Source organism: Sinocyclocheilus anshuiensis, unplaced genomic scaffold (genome assembly GCF_001515605.1).
Source record: "Sinocyclocheilus anshuiensis isolate Anshui unplaced genomic scaffold, SAMN03320099.WGS_v1.1 scaffold48, whole genome shotgun sequence".
NCBI lineage: Eukaryota > Metazoa > Chordata > Actinopteri > Cypriniformes > Cyprinidae > Sinocyclocheilus > Sinocyclocheilus anshuiensis.
The window spans coordinates 525,568-535,839 of NW_015554124.1; the positions used below are offsets into that span (position 1 = coordinate 525,568).

General features: G+C 34.4%; 1 protein-coding gene across 1 annotated transcript in view; it reads right to left on the bottom strand.

Moving 5' to 3' along the window:
* Window positions 1–216: 216 nt before the first annotated feature.
* Window positions 217–10,272, bottom strand: part of LOC107670138 (WD repeat and FYVE domain-containing protein 1-like) — a 12,500-nt gene continuing 2,444 nt past the window's right edge. Inside the window, exons 2-12 of the mRNA XM_016462652.1 lie at window positions 10,192–10,259; window positions 9,028–9,101; window positions 8,047–8,101; window positions 6,076–6,226; window positions 5,680–5,792; window positions 5,216–5,342; window positions 4,080–4,185; window positions 3,679–3,780; window positions 2,540–2,670; window positions 2,342–2,450; window positions 217–1,196 (exon numbers count right to left, since the gene is read on the bottom strand). Of these exons, the coding sequence (XP_016318138.1) occupies window positions 1,137–1,196; window positions 2,342–2,450; window positions 2,540–2,670; window positions 3,679–3,780; window positions 4,080–4,185; window positions 5,216–5,342; window positions 5,680–5,792; window positions 6,076–6,226; window positions 8,047–8,101; window positions 9,028–9,101; window positions 10,192–10,259 (1,096 nt within the window). The 3' untranslated portion in view covers window positions 217–1,136. The remainder of the gene's footprint in view (window positions 1,197–2,341; window positions 2,451–2,539; window positions 2,671–3,678; window positions 3,781–4,079; window positions 4,186–5,215; window positions 5,343–5,679; window positions 5,793–6,075; window positions 6,227–8,046; window positions 8,102–9,027; window positions 9,102–10,191; window positions 10,260–10,272) is intronic.

The window sequence follows — 10,272 nt, forward strand, 5'->3', positions numbered from 1 at the left end:
TATACATATATATATATATATATATATATATATATATATATATATACACACACAATTGTGAGATTAAAAAGTCGCAATTACCATTTTTATTCAATGGCGAGGGGAAAAAAAACAGAATTGTGAGATGTAAATTTAGAATTCAGAAAAAAGTCAGAATTAATGCAAACTCAGAATTTTGGGAAAAAAGTCAGAATTGCAATGTGTAAATGAGCAATTACGTGTTTATAACTTGGAATTTGCGCAAAAAAAAAAATCAGAATTGTGAGATAAAATGTTACAATCACCATTTTTTATGTTAGGTCAGAAACAAAAACAGAATTCATAAACTCACAATTGCAAGAAAAAAGTCAGAATCGTGAGATAAAAAGTTGCAATTGCTTTTTGAAATTTTTTTTATCCCATGGCGGAAACAAGCCTCCATACTATAATTTGTCCCTAAATCACAGAGAACCGATAATTAGTGCTATAAACAGTGTTTTACAACTGAACCCTACTGTATTAACTATGCTCCATGGATTTTATGCTACACTTAATGTCCCTCACCTATCTGACCTGAACCTGTCCGTCTCTTAGATTGAACTCTATCTTCACTTCACTGTTGGGGTTGCAGAGACATTTTTAGAGGGAAAACGACAAGTTTGTACAGGAATGTTCCACTTTTACTATGATTCCATGGTAACACGAGTGCTGGTTACTATGACCAGCAGTAGCATTGAAATTCAAAAAGGGTAAAATGGATAAACAAGAAAGATGGCTGAAGAAGAAACAGGATGTGATGAAGGAATACTTCCTGTGTTTGAGTGGTACTTCTGGATAGAGGAAATACAAAAAGTCAGAAACCTTCAGTCTGTGACAAAGCGCCATATACACACAGAAAGAGCGCAAATATTGTGCTTTCAGAAGTACATTGAGTTCATGTTTGCTCAAATCCAGGTCATCATACCTCATAAGAGACATGAACGTCTGATTCATAAAATCAAGGAGCATCCCAACAACACACATATTCACATAAACCGTGTTGAAGTGTCCGTTTTGCGCAGACTCCACAGCTGAAGGACGAGAGAGTTAGACAGGTAGGTGAGCGTTTCCATGATCTCTGTTGGCGGAGTGTGGGCAGTGCCTTCAGAAACAGCCAATCAGCGAGGAGAGAATCCCGCCGCTACACTGCTGCCCACCACCTGCGTCATGTCCCAGATCTGCACAAAGACCAATCAGACCATCAGCACTGAGAAGACTTCACTCTTCACAATCAGAACAAATGTGAAATCATGAATAAATGAATTCATTTTGAGTTTATTAACAAATTTGTTCTGCATCTGTTTCATGCTAAAGGTAATATGAATAGCTTACTGCATACGGCACAGTATACTCTGAGACACACTAGAAGTATTATTTTAGTATTATTCATAATCGATTATAGTATTTAATAATATTCTGAATGACCTTTTTTATATTTGCAATTTTCCCTTTAATTTGAGTAATTTTATTGTGTGCTTTTGTCATTTTTATTATTTATTTACTATTATTTTTAAATACATCTAAACAGCTTTATGCAGTTTCATTTCAGTTTTAGTACTTCAGCTTGAACTTATTTCAGTTAGTTGCCATGGCAACATTTCTAATTTTCATTTCAGTTTTTTGTCTAATATTAATGTTTCACTATTATGTCTTACTAGCAGTGTTATTTTAGTACTATTTATATATTATAGTATTTATTAATAGATATTTTTTTATATTTTCAGTTTACAATTAAATTTTAGTCTAACTTGTAGTAATTTTGTTGTGCTTTTGTCATTTTTTATTTTTTTTAAATACATCTACATAGCTTAAATTAATCAATATTTAAATTTTACCTTTAGTAATTTCAGTACTCAAATTAAACTGAGGTTGTTGTTTTTTTCAGTTAGTTGCCATGGCAAAATTTGTCATTTTAATTTGAGTTGAATTTTGATTTGAACATTTTTACTGAAAACAATAATGTTTTTTCATTATAATCACATTTGAAATATAAAGCTTGTTTTATTTATTATTATTATTTTCTTTTTTTCCATTTTTAATGTCAAGTCAGGGAGGAGAGATATCAAAAATCATGGCTGATATTATTTCTTTCATTGTGAAAAATGTTAATTGCAGTGAATTGTAGGATATGATGTTCCATGCAGTGTGATCTGTTCATATACTGAACAGTGTGACAAATGTAGTAAATAATCGAAATAATCTATGCATATAACAATGCACATACTGTGTTAGTACAGACACTGCATACTGCAGAAATAACACAAATTGTATGATGATATGCTATTTACAGTCACTAAAATACAAGAACATAAGAGATCAAGACCTTAACAACTCGATCACTCCCACAGGTGACCATCAGTCCTCGGCTCGGGTCCATGTCCATGTGAGCGACGTTGTGTTTCCCTTCATGAAACGTAGCCAGAGGAGTCCGACTGCAACACGCAAATGCAAATACACAAGAATAAGAAAAATCATCTGATGTATTAACACAGAACCAAACAGAAGAGGCAAAAGAACTCACTCTTCCTCTTTGATTGTGTCGTAGCAGTCGTCACACATTCGCACCTGGAACTCAAAGCCCATGATGGGGTATGTGGAGCGTTTAGAACTACACTTCCCACAGATCGCCTTACCACACTTCCTGCAGTGATGCTGAGGACAGGAAATGACATGGGCAGCACATCATGAGATGCTTCCTTAAAAGAATATTTCCCCCAAAAATCTTTTGAAAATGTACTCATCCTAGATGTAGATGAGTTTGTTTCTTCATCAGATTTGGAGAAATGTAGCATTGCATCACTTGCTCAGAAATGGATCCTCTGCAGTGAATGGGTGCCGTCAGAATGAGAGTCCAAACAGCTGATAAAAACATCACAGTAATCCACAAGTAATCCACACCACTCCAGTCCATCAGTTAACTCATTAAGCCAAAAGATGTGTGTTTGTAAGAAACAAATCCATTGTTATGACATTTTTAACTGCAAACTTAAACTTAACTTCTGGCTAAAACACGAGTCCTCTATTCATAATGATGCTTTCTCCAGTGAAAAAGCAATCTCGTCTGAATCAATAGAGAAATCTGCACAGATCAAGCACTGTTTACGAGCAAAAATAGTTCAAAACAGCCTTAAACAAATATGTTGGTGGATTTTGATGTGAGAGACAACAGGAGATGGACTTTTCACTGGAGGAAGTGTTATTACGGATTATGGACTTGTATTTTGGACAGAAGTGAAGGTTTAAAGTTAAAATGTCTTAATGCATTTGTTTCCTACAAACGCTCAGTTTTTCACTTCACAAGATGTTAACTGATGGACTGGAGTGGTGTGGATTATTGTGATGTTTTTATCAGCTGTTTGGACTCTCATTCTGACGGCACCCATTCACTGCAGAGCATCCATTGCTGAGCAAGTGACGTTATGCTGCATTTCTCCAAATCTGATGAAGAAACAAACTAATCTACATCTTGGATGGCCTGATGATGAGTTCATTTTCAGCAAATTTTAATTTTTGGGTGAACTATTCCTTTAAGACAACTTAAAAGTGCAGATGCGTAACGGGCTAAAATAAGACCAAAATATCATTAAAAATGTTTATGAAGACGTGATGTCGAACCAATTCGGATCTTTATGTTTTTAACCGTACTGTTGCACTCAGTACCTGTCGGAGCCCCAAGGTCTTAGTGTCCCACATCTGCTTTATATTCCAAAAAAATGGCTGTCCGCATTTCTGACAGGAATCGCTGTCCAGCCACTGTGGAGCCTGAAAGAAAGAGTTACAGAGAGAGAGAGATAACGTACATCTCCATGAAATTTCGAGAACGAGTAGCTTTCCGGTCACCATAGAGATGGATGTGACTTTGATGACTGACGCAGAAGTTGCCATGGCGACGGCAAGAAAGTTCGTCACTGCTTCATGATTAGACAATTTGGCCATGGACTCGTTCAATCATACGCTCTAATATTGGAGTGCGTGTGAGAGACAACTTCCTCTTTGACCAGCAAGTCTATCTGAGCTTGTACTACATTAGTATTAATAAAGAATTTATAATTATTTAGCACCTCTTCTCGTGATGTCTCCATGTTCCACACTGTTATTCCTCCATCGGAAGAGCAGGACACCAGCTGATGGGTCAACGGCAGATACCGCAGCGCCTGGACCTTCTCACTGACAAAGAGAGAATGACTGACTGTCATATATATATACACCCTATATATGCAAAAGTTTGGGGTCGAAAGATGTTTTTAATGTTTTTGAATAAAGTCTCTTATGCTCACTAATGCTGCATTTATTGGATGCAGTAAAAACAGTAATATTGCGAAATATTATTACAGTTTTAAATAGCTGTTTTTATTTGAATATATTGTAAAATGTAATTTATTCCTGTGATCAAAGCTGAATTTTCAGCATCATTACTCCAGTCTTCAGTGTCACATGATCTTTCAGAAATCATTCTAATATGCTGATTTGCTGCTCAAGAAACATTTCTGATTATTATCAGTGTTGAAAACAGTTGTGCTGCTTCATACTTTTGTGGAGAATTTGATACATTTTATTTTTTAGAATTCTTTTATGAATAGAAGGTTCAAAAGAACAGCATTTATTTGAAATGGAAATCTTTTGTAACATTACAAATATCTTCACGTTTGATTAAATTAATGCATCTTGGCTGAATAAAAGTATTATTTATTAAATGACCCCAAACATTTACGTCACTCTGCAGTCTCTTTAATCTCAAATAATAGAATAATTCAAACTCAAATCAATCCTTCATGTTCAATTATTTACTTATTTGGTAAGCATCTATGAAATAAGAAGATAAATGTGCAGTTAAACGGTCATTATTGCAAAATGAACCCCATAAGGGTCTTGTATCAAAATCACTTGCATCAAGTGATTTTATTTTGTGATAAGGACCGGTTGAGTGTGTGTTATCTCTTAAATTGCTACTTTCGATTGTGTGGGCTGAGACATGTCAGAACCGGTATATTTTGGAACAACACACATGCTCAATGACCATTAATGAAACAGAATGTCATGAAAATCATTCACTTTCAGAATTTTTTTTAAAGAAAAGAAACGGAACTGAAAATAGAAAAATAGTTCTCTGTCTTAGGTTTCTATTCCATTTACAGCGTGGTAGCACATGTGGCAGTGGCTCATGGCAGTGTGTGTGTGTGTGTGTGTGTGTTCTCACTGGTGTCCCTGCAGTAGTAATGTGCGTCCCTGCCTGCCACCAATGTCCCACATGATCACACTGTGATCAGACGCTCCGGAAAACAGCCACTTCTGAACCGGATCCCAGTATAGCGCACCAACACTACCTACAGACAGAGAGAGACGGGCAGACAGGTATGAAATCAGTTGCTTTTCTTTCATAAAACTGTGAAGACAATCTCAAAAGACATTCAGATATATTCGTGTACATGTTAAGTAAAAGCAAGCTCTAGTTTAGAGCTAAAACTGTGGTCAAAAGTGAGCTAAATCTGACCTATAAGGCATTAAGGTACTATAAACATTAACATTATGTATTTCTGTGAAGCTACTTTAAAACAATGTGTATTGTAAAAAATTTCAGCTTTCCAATGAGGCTTTATATACATAGAGTAACGTGAATAGTATGATAGCACAGATAAATAGTAAACGTGTATGCTGTCTTACCTTCATGTCCCTTTAGTGTAGTAATGACAGAACACGTCTGTTCGTCCAGTTTCAGCAGAGTGATCTGACCTGAACAATCTCCCACAAAGGCATGCTGGGTATCCTTATCATATCTATGTGTAGTCAAGAAATAATAACAAAAAACTTTTGACAGTTTATAACACAGAATTATTTGCCAGTCCATTAAAATGCATAATGAATCTGCTATTTAATCAGATTTGACAAGATTATTGGTATCACATGTTTAAAAGACATTCAGGAACTAGATATTCATGAGCTGAACTGTACATTCGACTTCATTTTCAGTTACACTACCTGCACAAAGCAACAGAAGCATAAATAAAATGTAAAAATGCTTTCAAATAATTCTCAGAGAGAGACTGAATTGAAGGATACTGTAAACAGGAAGCCCATGAGCCGAAGCTGTGGCGTCCCAGCATAGAGCCGCTCTGAGTGCTCATCCAGCTGATACTTTTATCATGACCTGTACTGATCACCCATTGACTCTCCAGAGAGAAGATGAGGTCTGACACACGGTTCTGATGAGCTGCACACACACACACACACACGCTGAAGATCAACGTTCAAAAGTATAAAAAATTATATACTGCATACTAGGTTTTCTTTTTAATAGTATGTGAAACTATCATGCAATATGCATGATAAACAGTAGCGTGCTACATTATCACATGACCTCATTTGCACCAGGGTTACCGCCGTCAATTAAAACCTGATGAGCTGCACACACACACACACACACACACGCTGAAGATCAACGTTCAAAAGTATAAAAAAGTATATACTGCATACTAGGTTTTCTTTTTAATAGTATGTGAAACTATCATGCAATATGCATGATAAACAGTAGCGTGCTACATTATCACATGACCTCATTTGCACCAGGGTTACCGCCGTCAATTAAAACCATTTTAAAACATTTTTGTTAATTGAATTGAAGCTGATATAAAATAAGACATAATATTTTGATTAAAAAAAAAAATAAAAATACAACTAAACAGAGATTTGAAATGTAGCCTTGGCAACTAACTGAAATAAATTTAAAGCACTAAAATTACTGAAATTAAAATTAAACAAATTAAAATTACACTGAACTAAAACCAACACTGAAATATAAATAAATCAAAACTAAAAAGCAATATAAAAAATTATAAAATTTACAATAAGGTCCCATTAGTTAACAATTAGAGAATTAACTAACATTAACTAACAATGACAAAATACATCAGTTACAGTATTTATTAATTCTAATTAATATTAGTTAATAAAAAAATACAACCGTTCATGTTAGATCAGGTCCAATAAATAATTTCTGATTTTAATAATGTATTAGTAAATATTAAAATTAATATTAACTAAGATTAATAATTTTTTATAAGTTAGTTCATGTTAACTAATGTATACTTATTCCAAAGTGTTACTAAAAAAAACAGAACAAAACAAAAATGTAAAAGAATCCTAAAAATAAAAGCTAATTGGAAATATGAATAAAAGTACTAAAATAGCAATGATTTGCATGCATGCTTAATTGTAAAAAATTAATTCAGCATTTTAATTAATTCTCAAATGTCTAAACCTTCAGCAGTCCAAATATGTATTTCTTTTTTTATTCTTCCTTCTGATTTGCTACACTGGAAACAGAAGACGGAGGAGAGCACACTGCATTGTGGGATACAGTATTACACGAGCGCGCTCTGTTGTTCTGCACATTATGCGGATCATTAAGACCCAGCACACAAACACACACTTTTGTGATCTGCTTCATGTCCTCAGACAGAGAGTTTTCCGCGTTGAGATGTTTGTGAGATGGTGTCATTATCTGATGATGTCATGGTGTGTGTGTGCCAACAGGGCAACTAACAATATAACTGCATTATAGCAGAAAGAAACAATACCACATGCAATTCAAAAGGCAAACTAATTCATACACATGAAGTAAACTGCAATATTTTACAGTTATTGGTCGGAATATGGTCTCTCTCACACACACTTTCCTGGCATTGTACAGTTTTCTCCAGACACATTTTCCAGAGCCGCTCTGACTCATCCACTCGTAATCATCTTGTGTGTGAGTGTGTGTCCAGTGAGAGCTCACATGGGACTCTGAGCCCCAGGGCATGCTGGGAAAGAACAAATGATCCTCAAGTGATCGGGTGGGGCCAAAGTAAGTAGAGTGTGTGTCTGTGTGTGTTTCTCTCTCAAGGAAACACACACACACACACACCCAGGGGACAGAGAGCACATGTGTCTTACAAACACACTTCAGCTCTGCTGGAAGGGAAATCCAACCCCTCGTCTAAAGTGTGTTAGTACACTAATGGAAATGACGCCACAAGCCTCTGGTTTTACCTGGGTATGTTTTGACATGGTTCATTTTGTTGAAGTCTTCTGAGATGAGGAACTCCTGAAAGAACATTACAGAAAAATGACACAATGGCTCAGTTTATCCACTTACGCACCCTCATGTGGTCACAAACTCAGATGACTTTCATCCTTTTGCGAAACACAAAATGAGACAGTGTTCACAGTGCTATTTTTTATACACTGATCAGGCGTTCAAGACACAAAAAGGACAAAAAAAGTACTAGTATTTATGCACCATATTACACCCTCTATTGATCCTACTGTAAATAAAATAGTGTTTAAAGGTTTAGGGTCGGTATGATAAAAAAAAAAGAAAAAAGAAATTAATACTTTTTTCATCAAGGATGCATTAAATTAATCAAAAGTGACAGTAAAGACATTTATAATGTGACAAAAGATTTCTATTTCAAAAAAATGCTGTTCTTTTGAACTTTCTATTCATCAAAGAATCCTATGAAAATGTACAGCATCACGGTTTCCACAAAAATATGAAGCTGTTTTCAACATTGATAATAATCAGAAATGTTTCTTGAGCAGCATATTAGAATGATTTGTGAAGGATCATGTGACACTGAAGACTGGAGTAATGATGCTGAAAATTCAGCTTTGATCACAGAAATAAATTACATTTGAACATATATTCACATAGAAAACAGTTCTTATTAAATTGTAATAATATTTCACAATATTCAATTTTTTTCTGTATTTTTGATCTAATAAATGCAGCCATGGTGAGCAGAAAAGATTTCTGCATGAACATTCTGCTAAACATCTCATTTTGGGCTTCACAGAAAAAAACAAAGGTTGGGAATCACATGAAAGCAAGTCAATTATGTGAAAATTTTCATTTTTGAGTGAACTATTTAATATATATATAAGTGTATGAAGAGGCAAGAGACATAGAGACAAAACATTGAAGATTTGGAAGCACTTTGGCCCTCAGGAGGGTGATACAGTGGCACTCACCACAACAGCCCCATTGTCCTGGCCGATGAAGATCTGCCTGCTCTCATGGTGATATGACACACAGGAGACCGGAGCTGGACACAAACACAAAGACTTGACCTACTTCATCACAGATTTCTGCTGCGCAAAGGTGAAGTGTGTCAATCTGTGCTACTGACGGCAGCAAAAACAACATCTGTGTCTGACTAGTGTTGTTATTGTTAACTACAAATAAAACTACTATTAAATGATTAACATTTAAATTATTAAAAATACAGATTTTTTCATTTTAGATGAAAAACTAAATTATTAAAAATATTTTTTTAAATATTAGATAAAAAAAAAACTTAAATGAAAATGAGAAATGTTGCCTTTTTAGTTTTAAAAACTAAAAATTAATAACTGCAACTATTTTTTAGTGCTAAAATAAAATATTGGATGAAAAACAAACTTCACTAAAAATTAAACATTCGAAAAAATGCCTTTTAGTTTTAAAAACTAATACCTACATTTTTTTTTTTATCTTTCTTTTAGTTTAATATAAAATAACAAATATTAGATGAAAAACTTAAATGAAAATTAGAAATGTTGCCCACACAACTAACTGAAATAAGTTGAAATTGAATTACTACAATTACTAAAGCTGAAATAAAAATAAGTTTAAAAAAGCAACTAATACTAATTAGTTGTTATTACAACTAATAAAAATGACAAAAACTCTAAAACTTAAATTATAACCGAAAATACTAAAACAAAAATGAATAAAAACAAAAACAAATAAATACTATTACATTGTATAAATAACAGTTTCAGAGCTATTGTTTCCAACACTCCTAATTTTCTCAATTTATTTCTCTCAAACACAGCTCCAGTTGGAATTTGACATGACAAGCTGCTCAAACAAAAAGAGCAAAGGCATATTAAAAATATACACACTTACTGATGACACCAGGGAATATATGTGAGATATGAAGAGGTGATATGGTTGCTATGGTAACAGAGTTACCATAGCGACCATACATCTGCAGGTGAACACTGTGTGGTAAGAATTAATTATTTTTATTTTGGTTAATTTACTTGCTGCAACTGGTGACGTTCACCATGTCATTCACGTCAAACCTGCTCTCGCTATATTTGAGATGAAAAATTATGCGATTTAAATTTTTTCGGGGAAATGATACTCACAGGACACCGTGTGGTAAATGCTGGGCCAGTACTGTCCACTGTCCCGCTTCAGCCAAACTCGAATCGTCCTTGAAAAAAAAA